This window comes from Mauremys mutica, chromosome 1, assembly GCF_020497125.1.
Source record: "Mauremys mutica isolate MM-2020 ecotype Southern chromosome 1, ASM2049712v1, whole genome shotgun sequence".
Classification (NCBI taxonomy): Eukaryota; Metazoa; Chordata; order Testudines; family Geoemydidae; genus Mauremys; species Mauremys mutica.
In genome coordinates this window covers 246,357,026-246,373,910 of record NC_059072.1, presented here as the reverse complement: position 1 = coordinate 246,373,910, position 16,885 = coordinate 246,357,026, and the positions used below count along the sequence as shown (strand labels likewise).

The 16,885-nt window shown below is 43.6% G+C and overlaps 1 protein-coding gene across 2 annotated transcripts in view; it reads left to right on the top strand.

Annotated features, from left to right (window-relative positions):
• AFF3 (AF4/FMR2 family member 3) overlaps nucleotides 1-16,885 on the top strand; it is a 480,216-nt gene that overhangs the window by 280,286 nt on the left and 183,045 nt on the right. For both annotated transcript variants that reach the window (XM_045005798.1, XM_045005808.1), the window contains exon 5: nucleotides 10,031-10,117. In XM_045005798.1, coding sequence (XP_044861733.1) covers nucleotides 10,031-10,117 — 87 coding nt within the window. The remainder of the gene's footprint in view (nucleotides 1-10,030; nucleotides 10,118-16,885) is intronic.

The following is a 16,885-nucleotide window of genomic DNA, read 5'->3' as shown; positions in this document are numbered from 1 at the left end:
TTGCGATGCCAGCTACAACAGTGCCATATGGATGCCTGTTCTCACTTTCAGATGATATTATAAACAAAAAGTGGGCAGCATTATCTGCTGCAAATGTAAACCAATTTGTTTGTCTGAGCGATTGGCTGTACAAAAAGTGGGACTGAGTGGACTTTCTAGACTCTAAAGTTTTACATTGTTTTATTTTTGAATGCAGCTTTTTTGTACATAATTCTACATTTGTAAGTTCAACTTTCATGATAAAGAGATTGCACTACAGTATTTGTATTCAGTGAATTGAAAAATACTATTTCTTTTGTTATTTACAGTGCAGATATTTGTAATAAAAATAAAGTGAGGACTGTACACTTTGTATTCTGTGTTGTAATTGAAATAAAAATATTTGAAAATGTAGAAAAAATCAAAAAATATTTAAATGAATGGTTTTCTATTATTGTTTAACATTAATCACGATTATTTTTTTTAATCACTTGACAGCCCTAATTGTCACCATTTCAAACAAATTGGACAGGTCAGATACTTTTTTTTTTTTTAACAGTCCCATGATTTGAAGGGATGAAGTTAATTCTAATTTAGAAATCAGAATTCAGCCTTTTGGACAGATTGTTTTTCAAATTCCAAGCCCCAAATGGCTTCTTGGTTTTGTGATTTTTTTAGTAATTAATATTTTTCAAGACATAAATCATTAAAGTGGTCTAGTGTTGGAGGAAAATCTTGCATTACTTTCATATTACAGTAGATCATTCTCTGGTTATCTGGCCCATTATGTACCTGAATAATGATTCAATATAAAATGTAAGAGTTACAGTGTTTTTTCTCTCTAATTTAGAAATTATATGAAATCATAGAATGATAGAAATGTAGGGCAGAAGGGATCATGAGAGGTCCTCTGATCCAGCTTCCTGCACTGAGACAGGATTAAGTATACCTAGACCATCACTGACAGTTGTTTGTTTAACCGGTTCCTAAAATCCTTCAGTGACAGATATTTTACAACCTCCCTTGGAAGCCTATTCCAGTGATTAACTATTCTTATAACTGGAAAGTTTTTCCTAATATCTAACCTAAATCTACTGTTCTGTAGATGAGATGATAATTTCTTGTCCTACCTTCTGTGGACAGTGTCTTCCACAGCAACAAGTACATTTAACAATACTTTAAATATTATAGCACCTGAATTACATATTATTTATTAACAATTCAAAACAGCAAGTTCAAAATACTGCTTTCAGGCCTACATATTACGTATATCTATACTGCCAACCTCAAGCATTCAAAATCATGAGTAAAGTGTCCTCCCGCTCCCTCAAAATAAGACTCACCTTATAAACTTGAGATTTTTTTAAAATAAATGTTGGATTCTTTTTATTTACCTTCCAGTTTTTGAGCCTTTGCGGTTCATGTTTTCAGGGCTAGAAACTTTCGTATTTCTTTTTAAAGGAAAGTGATATTCTCACATATTAACTTTACTTCAGGAGCTGTTTTATCAAATACACCAAATATCATGAGACCTGTCCCAGACTGCTGACAGATCTGGCAATTTTCTGCAATCTCTTCGAGAGATCTTATTGTATTAAATTGGTGTCACTGTGGGCCAGGGATTGAATGTAATCCTTTGAGGGAGGGTAACCAGTGATGAGCTGCCAAAATATTAACAACCGGTTCCCTCCTCCTCACCCCACGAGGGTGACCCCCCCCGCCACCTCCCGGGACTCCTGCCCCGCCCCCCAGGACCCCTGCCCTATCCACCCCCTTCCCTGTCCCTTAACTGCCCCCTGCCACCCCTCCAACCCCTCCTCTTATTCCTGATGGCCCCCCAGAACCCCTGCCCCATCCTACCACCCCTTCTCTCTTTCCCGACTGCCCCTGGAACCCCTGCCCCCCTGACTGCCTCCCACCGCCCCATCCAACCCCTGGTCCTTCCTGACTGCCACCCCAGGACCCTTGCCCCCATTCAATTCCCCTGTTCCCTGCCCTCTGACCACCCCCAGTCCCGACCCTAATCCACCCCCCGCCCTCTATCCAACACCCTCTCCCTGCTCCCTGTCCCCCTTACGTGCTGCCTGGAGATGGGGGCTGTGCCACCCAGAGTCGGGGCTGGGAGCCACGGGCGCTGGGCTGCAGGTTGGCGTCTGGCTCCGGCCCGGAGCCTCACCGCCCGGCCGGAGTCGGGGTCTGGCGCGGAGACGCGCCACCCGGCCGGAGTCGGGGTCCGGCACGGAGCCGGGGGCTGGCGCGAAGCCGCGCCGCCCGGCCAGCCAGAGTCAGAGCCGGGGGCTGGCGCGGAGCCGCGCTGCCCAGAGTTGGGGCCGGGGTCAGAGCCGCGCCGCCCGCCCGGAGCCGCGCCGCCCGCCCGGCCAGAGTCGGGGCCGGGGGCTGGGTCGGCGTTGGGGTCCAGCCCGGAGCCGCGCCGCCCGCCCGGCCAGGGTCAGAGCCGTGCTGCCCGCCCGGAGCCGCGCCGCCCGCCCGGCCGGGGTCGGAGCCGCGCCGCCCAGCCAGCCAGAGTCGGGGCCAGGGTCCGGGTCGGCGTCGGAGTCCGGCCCGGAGCCACGCCGCCGGGCCGGCCAGAGTCGGGGCCGGGGTCAGGGTCAGAGCCGGGGCTGGCCCGGAGCCGCGCCACCTGGCCGGGGACGCGCGGCGCCTAGAGCCTTCCTTGTGCCCCCACCCACCCAGCTTACCTGCTTACCTGCAGGAAGCTGCTGCTTCCTTCTCAGCCCTCCCAGGCTTCCCGCGCTAACAGCTGATTGGGAAGCCTGGAGGGGGAGCCTTCAGAGGAGGAGGCAAAGCTGGAGCCAGGTGAGCAGGGACTGGGGGCAGGGCAGGGCAGGGAGCTGCTGGAACCTTTGTTAAATTTAAAAGCCCTTTACAACCGGTTCTAAAAGGGTTTCTAAATTTAACAACCGGTTCACGTGAACCGGTGCGAACCAGCTGCAGCTCACCACTGAGGGTAACCATATCCTCTCCAGGAATTAAGAGTGGAGGCTGGAGGTAGGCAAATTCATTCAGGTTGTAATACTTCCAGACAGGTACCAGCACCTGGGGAAGCTCTCGTATACTAGTTCAGACTTGATTCTCCAGAAACCAACAGAAAAACAAAGAATTTTTGGATAAATAGCCTGAATTTAAACTTAATCAGGGCCTTCTTTCTGATCCAGGAAATGGACAGGACCTTCTCTCCTAGGGGTGCCCCAAAGGTTGGAAGGACTTTGGCCTACTGAGGCCCCATAAGATTGATGGGTGTTCTCTGGTAACCTTGGTAGCACACATGTAGGTTCTTCTGTTCCTTTAATATGTTTTTTCTGTTGTGCTTTCACCTTAAGAATAAATGTGCTTGCTTTGAAACAGTTGTGTGGTAACTTAACTGTGGGCAATTACACTATTTATAGCCTCTGAGGAGTAGGCAAAAGAGACCTGCTCAGGCAGTCTGAGGCCTGGTCTACACTACGCGTTTAAACCGGTTTTAGGAGCGTTAAACCGATTTAACGCCACACCCATCCACACTAAGAGGCCCTTTATATCGATATAAAGGGCTCTTTAAACCGGTTTCTGTACTCCTCCCTAACGAGAGGAGTAGCGCTAATATCGGTATTACCATATCGGTTTAGGGTTAATGTGGCCGCAAATCGACGGTATTGGCCTCCAGGCGGTATCCCACAGTGCACCACTGACCGCTCTGGACAGCAATCTGAACTCGGATGCAGTGGCCAGGTAGACAGGAAAAGCCCCGCGAACTTTTGAATATTTCCTGTTTGCCCAGCGTGGAGCTCCGATCAGCCCAGGTGGCGATGCAGTCCGAAATCAAAATCCAAAAAGAGCTCCAGCATGGACCGTACGGATGTGATCGCTGTATGGGCAGGCAAATCTGTTCTATCAGAGCTCCGTTACAGAAGATGAAATTCCAAAGCATTTTTAAAAAATCTCCAGACAGACGCCATAGCAGGGACTCAGCGTACTGCTGCGTGACAAGCGTAACGGAAAGCCAAAGAATCAAATGGACGCTCATGGAGGGAGGGGGGACTGAGGACTCAAGCTATCCCACAGTTCCTGCAGTCTCCGAAAAGCATTTGCATTCTTGGCTGAGCTCCAAATGCCTGTAGGGGCAAACACATTGTCCGCGGTGGTTCAGGGCATAGCTCGTCAATTTACAGCCCCCACCCACCCCCAGAAGTAAAAGGGAAAAAAATTGTCTCTTGACTCTTCTAAATGTCACCCTATGTCTACTGAATGCTGCTGGTACACGCGATGCTGCGGCACTCAATTGCAGTATCCTCTTTCCCCCTCACTGGTGGTAGATGGTGCAATATGACTGGTAACCGTCCTCATCATCAGCCTTGTGGCAGATGGTGCTGCACAATAGGACTAGCACCTGTCCTCATCATCAGCCCATGAGTGCTCCTGGCTGGCCTCAGGTGAGGTTGGCCGGGGGCGCCTGGGTAAAAAACTCCTGGTCATTCCTAGTAGATGGTACAGAATGGCTGGTAACCATCTTCATCGTAGCAATAGGGGGCTGAGCTCCATCAGCCCCCGCCCTTCATGTGTAAAGAAAAGATTCTGTACTGCCTGGACTATCATAGCAGCGGGATGCTGGGCTCCTCTCCCATACACTGCTTAATCTCCTGTCTGGACTATCATAGCAGCTGGAGGCTGCCTTCCCCTCATTTTATCTCACTAACAAGTCACTGTTTCTTATTCCTGCATTCTTTATTACTTCATCACACAAATGGGGGGACACTGCAACGGTAGCCCAGGAAGGCTGGGGGTGGAGGGAATCAACAGGTAGGGTTGTTGCAGGGGCACCCCCTGTGAATGGCATGCAGCTCATCATTTTGGCGGGATCTGACATGGAGGGGCTGTGCTCTCTGGTTCTCTGATACACTGCTTCTCTAGTACACTTGCCCCATATTCTAGGCAGGATTGATTCTATTTTTAGATACCATAAAGGAGGGATTGACTCAGGAAGTCATTCCCATTTTTGTCTTTTGCACCCCCGGCCGATCTCAGCCAGGGGCACCCATGATAGCAGCAGATGGTACAATATGACTGGTAACCGTCTCTGCTTGTCTTTTGCGCCCCCGGCCGATCTCAGCCAGGGGCACCCATGATAGCAGCGCTTGTCTTTTGCGCCCCCGGCCGATCTCAGCCAGGGGCACCTATGACAGCAGCAGAGGATACAGCACAAAAGGATTGGTAACCGTCATCTCATAGGCAATTTACAAGGGTATGGTAGATGGTACAGAACAGCTGATAACCATCTCTGCTATCATGCAAAAGTAAATGAATGTTGCTGTGTAGCGCTGCTGAATCGCCTCTGTCAGCGGCATCTAGTACACATATGGTGACAGTGACAAGAGGCAAAACAGGCTCCATGGTTGCCATGCTATGGCGTCTGCCAGGGCAATACAGGGGAAAAGGGCGCGAAATGATTGTCTGCCGTTGCTTTCCCGGAGGAAGGAATGAGTGACGACATTTAGCCAGAACCACCCGCGACAATGATTTTTGCCCCATCAGGCACTGGGATCTCAACCCAGAATTCCAAGGGGCAGGGGAGACTGCGGGAACTATGGGATAGCTACGGAATAGCTACCCACAGTGCAACGCTCCAGAAATCGATGCTAGCCTCGGACCGTGGACGCACACCACCGAATTAATGTGCTTAGTGTGGCCGCGTGCACTTGATTTTATACAATCTGTTTTACTAAACCGGTTTATGTAAAATCAGAATAATCCCGTAGTGTAGACGTACCCTGACTTGCTGAGAAACTGAGAGTGTAGGCAGGGAGCTGTGCAGTCTGGAAAAACCTTGTTTAGGAGGGAGAGAGACACGCATCTCCATACAAGAGAGGTGACAGCTGAGGAGCTGGGAGCCTAGAGTGGATGCCTTGGTGGACCCCAAGGACAGGGACATACAGGTGCAGTTGCCCTGAACTGTAAAAAAATTCACAAGAGTACATTTTCTAGATTTATTTGACATTGACCTTGCAACATTTGAAATGTTGTAGTACACCTAAATATTTATTCCTGTTTTCAAGATTTCTTGCTTGGTGTTCTCCAACAGTATTAAGGAGACTGTGCATATTGCATAAAGTTTTGGTTTTACAAAATCTCATATAGCCATTTCTGAGCCATCAGCATTCAAAATGTGTTACTACTTTGTGGCGTAGTGGTTATAATACAGAGGATCGATTTTTCATAACAGTTTTGTACTTATATTTTATGATTTTTAATTTTTCATAATTTGACATTCAAATTTAGACAAAAAATATATCGAGTAATCCCAATTTAAAATATCAGTTCAATAAAGGCAAATTTGGAGGGGTATGATAAAGATGATTACCCCTAGTAAACATCAGTGTTCCTATGAAGTCTATATGTCACAACGGGTTACATCAAATTAAAATTATACACCAAAACTCAAAGCATAAAATGAGTAATAGAGAAACTAGTAGAAAAAGACCATTAAAACCATTTTTTGTCTAAGTGTGGATGAGAAATAATCCTGTAAAAAAATATGAAAGATTTTAACATGTCAGAAAAGGTCATCCTCACTTGTAATCAGCACTCTGATGCTTTCCCTGGATAGAGGTTTCATTGCCAGATCTAGGAAGGCAAGGTGGGAGGACAAAGATATCCTGCTGTAACAGATTGGTTTCTGTATACCAAATAGCAGACTTCTTAGAAAATGTTTCTGTCAAGATGAGACTGAGAATTCCGCAATTATATAACCCAGGGGAGACAAACAGAAATCTTAAGGCCTGAGAAGCATATCTCAGAAACGTCATATATTCAGGATAGTTACCAGCAATGCTTCCTATCTGCATACCTGGTTCCACAATTAGAAGAGCTAAAGTAAAACATTCCTCCCTTAAACCAATAAGGCCCCATAGTTAGATTCTGGGTATATTTTTGTGCTATCTCCCTCGGAACAGATAAACTCATCAGCATTCTGAGTTTCATGGTTTCTTTCATTCATGGTTTCTTTGGGGCCTGAACTTCATCCACTGGAGGAAACACACATACCTTTCATTCATAAATGAAAATGGGTGTGATATGCAAAAAAACCCCAACTTTTAAAATGTAAGTAATTTAATTATGAGATACCACAGCATGAGATAGTGGTCCCAACAGAGCTTAGCCTGGGAAAATTTTTAATGTTTAGATCACACAGCTGTAGGGCTAGAGAAACATACTACAAATCTCCATTCTGTAAAGATATAATCATAATAAAACATTACTGTAAGAATTTTTTTTTCAAAATATCATTAATTGATGTTTTGAAAATTATTCTCTGTGTCAGGCACTCATAGCAGTAAGAAATAGTTCTTCTGTATAGCAAACTGTACAGTGATTGGTTGTCTGTGTTTAAAGGATTTACTGTATAATAAAAATTACTATGTACTGCTGTTGGTGGCACTTATCTGATAAGAGAGTAATAAGATGATCAATCTGTCTGAAAGAACTGAAAAGCAAAGCAATTCTGATAGTGAAACTTCAAACCAGATGATGCTCTGATTAGAGGTACCCACAGAGATTACACAGGTATAATAAATCATTTAAGATTTTTAGCTTCAAATAACACAAAAGAATGCAGGTTTTTATTAGAAAATAAACTGTTTATCAAGAACATTTTGAAGGTGACATTTATAACTCATAAACCATCTTAGAATGGTTAGTCAAGTAGATTACTTCATTGGCAGAACACTCAGAGAGACTTTGTTCTGAGAAAGAATTATTAAGGCAGGCCATGAGATGCCCTATACTCTATTCCATTGTTGTTGAGCAAGAATGCACAAGTTGTTCACACTTCTTTTTTCAAATAAAAATATATTTTTTTGCCAAAAAGAGCAACCTTGAACCACCCTTTGAAGGCTAATTTGCTCAGGCTTGGACTATGAAGGAATTGCTCACCTTGAAGGTGCTCTTAAAATACTGTATGCAGCCAAGAGAAGGTAAACATATCTCCTTTCTAAAACCAAATAACTAATTCAGTGAATGTAGGGAGAGGACAAAAAGCTGAGTGGAGAACTTCTGATAGGGCACTGAACAGCAGGAGACTGTGAGCATATTCAATTCCCACTGAAGTAAAATGGCAATTGCAGGTACAGCAGAATCTCAGAGTTACAAACACCAGAGTTACGAACTGACTGGTCAACCATGCGCCTCATTTTGAACTGGAAATATGCAATCAGGCAGCAGTAAGACCAAAAAAATAAATAAAAAAATACAGTACTATGTTTGTTAAACACTCTGTGTTAAACATAAATAGCTAAAAAAATTAAGGCAAAGCAGCATATTTCTTCTGCATAGTAAAGTTTCAAAGTTGTATTAAGTCGATGTTCAGTTGTAAACTTTTGAAAGAAAAACCATAACATTTTGTTCAGAGTTACGAACATTTCAGAGTCACTGATGCAGAGAGATCCAGATCACCTGGTAAGTGAGATGCAAGCAGATATAATGTGTTTTAATAGAGTTATATGTAAATGTGTACATCTAAGAACAAAGGGTGTAGGCTGCACTGACAGGATGGGGGACTCTTCCTGAAAAGCAATGACTCTGAAAGAGATTTTCAGGCTGGTAGTAGATAATCTGCTAAACATGGGCTCCCAGTGCGATGTTGTGGTCAAAAGGACCAATGCTATCCTTAGATGCATAAACAGAGAAATCTCAAGTAGGATCAGAGACATTATTTTACCTCTGTATTTGGCATTTCTATGACCACTGCTGGAATACGGTGTCCAGTTCTGGTGCAACAATTCAAGAAAGGTGTTGATACATAGGAAGGGTTCAGAGAAGATCCATGAGAATGATTAAAGGATTAGAAAACATGATGTATAGTGATAGATTGAGCCTATTTAGCTTAACAAAAAGAAAGTAAAGGCATGACTTTAATACCGTCAACAAGTGCCTACAAGGGAAACAAATATATATTCAGTCTAGCACAGAAAGGTATAACAGAATCCAATGGCTGGAAGTTGAAGCTAGACAAATTCAGACTAGAAATAAGACATAAAATTTTTAACAGTGAGGGCAATTAACCATTTTAACAATTTACCAAGGGTCATGATGGATTCTCCATTACTGACAATTTTTAAATCAAGATTGAATATTATTTCTAAAAGATATACTGTAGGAATTATTTTGGGGTTCTATGGCCTGTGTTATACAGGAGCTCACACTAGATGATCACAATGGTCACTTCTGGCCTTGGAATCTATTAATCTATTAACAAGTTCAGGCCTCCAACCTTTATCATCCAAGCCCAGACAGTAGGATCCATGTTATGATTAGTCCATATTCATACTTACTTGGTCATGAACTGAAATTTCTGTTCCTTTTATTACAAGTAAGGAAATAATCCATTTTGTGTTTCTCTTATTCTCACCAACTTGTATGTGTTCTCGGCCATTCACAGAATAAATTGCATGACTGAAGCTTGGGGTGCAGTTCATCAGAAAATCAAACTTCTTGCACTCAAAAAACATTAACCATAAAAAAAAAATCAAACTCATTTTAAAAAATGCACCCAACAATCTGCAATAAATAATGTAACTAATTTATTGACTAGATTATATATAAACTAAATGTATCCTAGAAATTACTAAAATGTATCTGCAGAAAGTTAGGCTAGGCCTATACTGGGGGGAGTGGGAGTGGTCGACCTAAGATACGCAACTTCAACTACACAAATAGCATAGCTGAAGTCGGCGTATCTTAGGTCAATTTACCTGGCCGTGAGGATGGTGGTGAGTTGACTGCTGCCGCTCCCCCGTCGATTCCGCTTCCGCCTCTCACCATGGTGGAGTTCCGGAGTTGATGGCAGAGTGATCGGAGATCAATTTTATCGTGTCTACACTAGACGCGATAAATTGATCCTCAATAGATCGATCACTACCCATCAATCCGGCGGGTAGTGTAGACATACCCTAATTATGTATATATGCCACTATCCAGAAATCTCTACTACTAGTATGTCATCATCATTGTCTCATATTATATTGTCTTTTTAAATATAGTTTACAATATTATTTTCCAGGAGATGACCCATTCTTGGCCTCCACCACTCTCAGCTATTCACACACCTGGAAAAGTGGAACAGAGCAAGTTTCCATTTGCAAACAAGGTAAGAAACTCTTTATAGTCTAGAAACCCATCTCCCCCACCCTCAATATACACCCTCAACTTTGATCCCCAAATAACCTTGTGCTGCCACTAACTAGACTGCTAGGTGCATGTGTGGAAGATAGAATACATGAGTGAGTGTTGTAAAGGTTTTTGACGTGTGTCTGGGAAAGCCATGCTACTCACAAGTGGTGAAGTCACTAGTGATTTATGTAAGTTATCCCAGACCAATAAAACGTTTAGATCACACCATCCTGTACTGCAGGGATTGGCAACCTTTGGCACGTGGCGCGCTAGAGTAAGCCTGCTGGCGGGCCGGGCTGGTTTGTTTACCTGCAGCGTCTGCAGGTTTGGCCGATCGCAGCTCCCACTGGCTACAGGAAGCGACGCGGGCTGAGGGATTTGCTGGCCGCTGCTTCCCCCATCCGCCATTGGCCTGGAGCAGCGAACCGCAGACCGTGGGAGCTGTGATCAGCCAAACCTGCGGACAATGCAGGTAAACAAACCAGCCCAGCCTGCCAGCAGGCTTACCCTGGAGGGCCACATGCCAAAGGTTGCCAATCCCTGCTGTATTGTTTAAATGCCACAAGTATATGCCAGAACTATTTTAGTCCTGAGTTAAAGCTTTTAAAGGTTTATTGGTGCTAAGTATTGTTTGTAATATTCTGCTGGTGAAACCAATTGTGACAGATATGGCAATTTCCTGCAATATCTTTGAAAAATCATATTGAATTAAATTTAAGTATCTTTGAGGTTCTTTGTACTTAATGCAAAGTGTATGTATTATTGTGGGCCAGGATTCTGTGTAACTTCTGTAGGCCTGGGTGATCAAATGACTATGTTGCATAACGTGCCAGACAAGAATGGACTTTTGGGACAATACACGTGAAGTGGATTTCCTGTGAAATATTCAAGAAAACCACCTTTTCAAGCTAAGCCATGAGGAGTGGACCTTTGTCTGCTTATCACCTATTACATGAAGCCAAGATTTCAGGCCCAAGCTGTAAAAAGTAAAGACTGAATTATTCATGTTGGTTCTGAATCTGAGACAGTTATGAACTCGTAACCACAGGAAAAACCCAGCTGTGGGTTTTGGAGGATGTAAAACTACCAGAGCCCAGGGTTGGAATTGGGATGACCTCTTGTAAGCTTTTTATCGTGTCTGTTGGTTCTTTTATTGTTTTAATGTTTTCTCTGTGATGCTTTCACTTTAAGAATAAATGTGTGTAGTAACTTGTGACTGCTGGCAATTACAGCTGTTCAGAACCTTTGGCAGGAAAGCAAAGCACAGATACCAGCCTATTTACACAATCTGGCTTGCTGCGGATATCACAGTGTAGGCAGGGAACTGAGCAGACTCAAAAAATCCCAATCAGGGGATGTGGGTCTCTGCCCAGGAGAGGTGATACCTGCGGAGATTAGAGTGGATGTGTGATGGAGTTTGACTCACAATGCTAGCACCTCCTGCTGGCTGTCCCAGAGATTAGCTGTGTTCGCCAGCATGCCTTCTTCTGGTGATGTCTTGTTGCCATCACTTCTGCTCCAGGACCCACATCACTCTAAGGACCGCAGCATCCTCTTCAGGACACAGCCCTCCAGCTGTGCCACACTCTGTGCTCCCCCCTTCTGGGGGACCTGCAGTCCACTGTCCAGCCACTTCCCTCAGTGGTGACTGCAGCCCATTGTCTGGCTACTTCCTCAGTGGTGAAGGGACCCGGGCCCACCTACCACTCCGGGTCCCGGCTCTGGGACCCCGTAGATGGTTGTCACTTGCTGCCTCCCCTCCAAATCCCCAGTTCATTCCCTGGATCACTTCCCCATGCTCCCCAACATCTTCTTCGCCCTTACCTCAGAGCTTCAGCCTGCCAGTCTTAGCAGCTGGCCAGGAGCTCTCTCTAGCTTCCCCTGATCTGTCCAAGGTGCTGGTACTCCTTCCTCCTGCTAGGAACCTGACTTTCCCTCCTCAGCTACAGGCAGCTACTGAAGCTGCTCTGCCCTGCAGCCCTTCTTATATGGGCCTGCCAGGCCTTGATTGGCTGCTCCTTGCAGCCCCTCTCCTATTGGCTGCTTTCTGCACAGCCTGCCTAGAACTCTATTAACCCCTTACAGGACAGTGTGGGACAAATGCCCCACCACAGGTGGACCACAAGGGGGAAATACTGGTACGATTGCCCTGAACTGTGACACCAAGCTCCTTTAGTTACTGTGAGCCCACTGTACAGGCCTCAGAGGGAAAGAAAATTATAATCTTGTAGTCAAGAAACCTTTAAGATTTTCCTACAGGGAAATAGCTTTTCAGTGGATAATAGTGTTGTAATTTTTAAAAATCTGGGATTAAAACAAAAGCCTTGTCCTATTGCAAAAGGAAAAGAAGGCAATATTTTTGTGACATGATGCTTTTTTAAAAAATGGCATTTATTTGAAGCTGATCAGAGGTTTGGAACATTAAAATAAGTCCTATGGGAGATGAATTAGAGGACTGCAGCAGGGGAAGTGGTTAGAGATGCAAAAATAATATGCACATAGCTCTGCAATTTATCACATGGCTATCACCACCGTGTGTGTGTGTGTGTGTGTGTGAGAGAGAGAGAGAGAGAGTACAGTATGTGTGTATGTAGGTGAAATAACTCTTCTTCGTGTATATCTATATATAGCAATAAAGACATAAATTGTAGAGTCATATGTTATATTGCAGAGCCATGTGAATCCTGATGTTATCATTCACCTCTGACCTTCTCATTTACCCTCTTCCTGCTAATGCATTTCCCTGGGACTTATTCTAACATTCCAAATACTTGAGCAACTTCAAAGAGCCGCCATTTTTTTAAAAATCAGCCTATCAATAAATGTTTCTTCCTTCTCCCACCATAGTGGAATTTCACCCACAAAAAGTTATACTTGCCCCAGGCCTAGGACGGGCAAGGTTATTTTGTCCTGGACCAGTGACATGGTTTCTATATATAAAAATGTCACAACTGTGAAGTCCATTATCTCACAACTCTGCCTGGCTAGAAATGGGAGCTTTATATAGTTCATGGGAGATGCCCTATGAGACCCAACACTGACTTGATTCCTGGAAAGGGTCCAAGATACTGAGCTTTAACTCATGCCATTTTTAGGTATAGAAAAGATATTTTAAATCATTTAGGCATGTCTATGGTTTACTCTGAGCCTCCATCGTTACGTTCTAACTAAGGCATCTGTTTTGCAGGCTCAGAAATACAGTGGTTTAAATTATTTTTTTAAGTTTCTAAAACATTCATAAACTAGTTATTTTATTTTCTCTAACATATGTGACATATGCATAGATCAGACAGTGGTCTTGTGTAGTATAAAGATTTTATCAGCATGAATTTGGGATGACCTGCATGATTCACTAGAGGCTTCCACATTCATGAGCAGTGTGGCTATCCCAAATTCATGTTGATAAAACATTTATAACCATACCAGATCACTATGGATTACTCACACAGAAGTGCCTGGCAATCTAACAGCAACACAAGGGCAAGTGAGGGATCTAAATTTAGGATATAAGCTTTGTTGCTTACTTCTAGGCAAATATACAGGGACTGAGATGCTGAAGGCAGATTGTTCATTCTCTGTGGGAATGGTGTGAGACCAGCACAGCTTATTTTTAGTGACTCTTCCAGCCAACTCAAGGCACAGTATTGACGGACTCCGGAGGAAGAAGGAGCATACCAACCCTCTTCAGCGCAGGGAATGTCACTGTGGCTGAGGGTATTTGTGAGTTGTGGAAGGGGAAATGTAGAGGGATCCCCAGCATTGTTATGGACTCGTAGGATTCCTTGCAAGGCTACAAAGTATTTTTGCTCATTTTTTCCATAAAAATGGAATATCAGCATCATTAATTCTAACACATACTGAACTACTTTTAACCTATATCTTAACTAATTAGTGATCTGACAGCTTGAGACTTGCAATTTCTTAATTAGGCTATTAAAGTTTCAGGAGTTATCAAAATTGTAGCAGGATGGATTTGGAATCATGCTAGAAATTAAAGCTAAATAACTAGATTTTAAATATCATTATTAAATATATATATATACTGTATACACAGCATAAAAATTAAACCTACATTAATGGTAAAGATCCAAGTTAAATCCACAAGGAAAGGAAATTCAGTGTCAAATCTGAAATACACAGACTGTACTGGACATCCTCCATCACCTCACCACAATGAGTGTACATTAAAGAAAGCAGACCAGCAACATCCCTTTACCTAGTAGAGGGTATAAAGGTCCATTTTATCCTTAATTTTGAATTTTCTTTGTGGAATTAATCTATACTCTTAAATTTACTAGAAAGGGGCAGTGTGAGTCCCTTTATTTCTCATTTTTCAAATTTTAAAGATAATTGAATTAGTGCATATATATGACACGCCACATATGCTTTTCCCTCTACTATCTTTGTGAGACTTTGTTAGGTACAAATGATTATGCATTATTGTATTGCAATTTTATTACAAACATCTTAATAAATGAAGTTTAAATGAATAATTAAATCTGCTAAATGAGAACATGCTTGATGCTTGTGAGAAAGAACTTTCATGTTCATGTATTCTCTACTCAGTTGTGTGAAAAGAGGATACGGTAAATTCTGGTGATTGCATGGCTCTTTTCCTTCATTTTTACAGTGATTTCATATGTCTCAAAAAGCAGATCAGGTACTCCATTTCCTTGTAGCTATGTATGATTGTATGAGGTCACCCATCATTGTGGTGTCTGGGCAACACTTTCTCCACTTTCAGAAAACCAGTCCATTTTCACAAGTGTGTTGCATGCACATTCTTAACAGAAGCTTTAAATGTTGGTGTCATCTCATCTTTATGGTGGTCAGTTAATTCTTTTATTCTTGTTAATTTTAAAAAGCTAGAACGGGTGAATTAGAAAAGAACTGCAGATGTGAATGACTCACCTTTACCAAATATAATTGCTTTTAAGATTTGAAAAAAATGATGCCTAGAAAGGTAGACAGTTTGATTGTATGCTAGAGTAGCATTTAAATTCAAGTGTACCTGTCATCACATCACTACAGCAAACTGCTCCTGCTTTTTTTGAGATTATACTAAAAAAACCAAATGGATGCAGGCTTTTATATTTCTTCATCAGAAGGGATCATAGTTGGGGCAATTCTTGCAAAGTAAATAGTTTAAAATGTAAAAAAGTGTTGCCATACTATGAGATGTAGCATAGATTGTAGCTTATATATATGGATCTATAAACCTCTTAGGACAGGACAAAAATTAAGCATCTGCTCAGCCTGGTCCAGGTGAAAAGAGGGCTTTGCAGAAAAAGACATGGGCATAAATAATAAATAGTCCCCTTCTCATCTGGTCACCTGGGGGGATGGGTCAGCATCCTGAAACTGACATGGTATGGAGCTGCCTCCATGTAGTAGGTTAGTCTGTGGCTCTCTAGCCTCCCGTAAAGGGGCAACACACCCTCTCTGAGGAGCCAGACAAAGATCCCCACCACTTAATGTGTGGTGAGGTCATTTCCGGTATGCAGGATGGCAGTGAATAACAGATGTGTACTGTAGACATGCAAATTCCAAATCAAAGCCATGCAGTCTGGAGATCCCTGACTCCACAGGCAACTTAGGGTTTGGCTACACTTGCAGCTGTACAGCACTGTACAGCTACCAGCGCTGCAGTGTGGCCACATTTGCAGCATTTGCAGCGGTGTTGGGAGCGGTGCATTATGGGCAGCTATCCCAGCGTTCAAGTGGCTGCAACGTGCTTTTCAAAAGACGGGGGTGGGGTGGAGTGTGACAGGGAGCGTGGGGGAGACAGAGAGAGTGGATTTTTGGAGCTGACACTGTGTCAGCTCCCTGCCTTGCAAGTTCTAAGGACTTGAAGATACACAGCACCAACCTTCAATCATTTTAAAAGTTTCGACCCCTTCCCCAACCCCACTTTCATTCACTAAATGCAAATAGCCTTCAGACCAGATAAGCAGCTGCTCCAAAACGGACCCCCCCCCACTCCGGGCTGCGTCTCTCCTCAAGCAAACACTAGCTGTGGACATTCCAAAGGAATCCCCCTGCCTGCCTCTGCTCGAACAAACAGTAGCTGTGTTTGTTTTTTAGATAAGCAGCTCCGGGAGCCCCGAGTTCACAACAAAACAAAGAGTGTTATCTTTACTTAAAAAGCATTATGGGAAGGTTCCGGAGGTCAGTTACAGCGTAGTAAGATTAATCACTGTTTACACTGGCACCCCAGTGCTGCAAGAGCAGCGCTATAGTTGTTATTCCCCAGGCCGAGGTGGAGTACAGCCAGTGCTGTAGCCAGGGAGATACGGCGCTGTATGTGCCTTGCCAGTGTGGACGGGGAGTAAGTTACAGCGCTGTAAAGCCACCACCAGCACTGTAACTCTCCAGTGTAGCCAAGCCCTTACACAGCTAGAGTGAATTTAAGATCTGACCCTTCAAGATTCTGAATGCCCCCAGTTCAATGACCCTGGCTTAATTGCAAGTTGAAGTTGCTGAGAAGTGCTATGGGATTAAGCCCTTAACAAGTCTGACCGTGCTCCCATTCAGCTCAATGGAAAAACTCCCATTAATTGTAATGAAGCATGATCAGGTCCTTAGTGGATTTAAGATTGCCATCAAAAAAATCTTATCCAAGCCTACAGTAGCTGGGGGGGAAGGAAAGAAGAGATCCATGGGGGCAAGGGATAAGGAAAGAGCTAGGTTTATTTGGGTTACTTTAACTGTGAATTTCTGTATTTTTCATTCTATTTCAGTAACT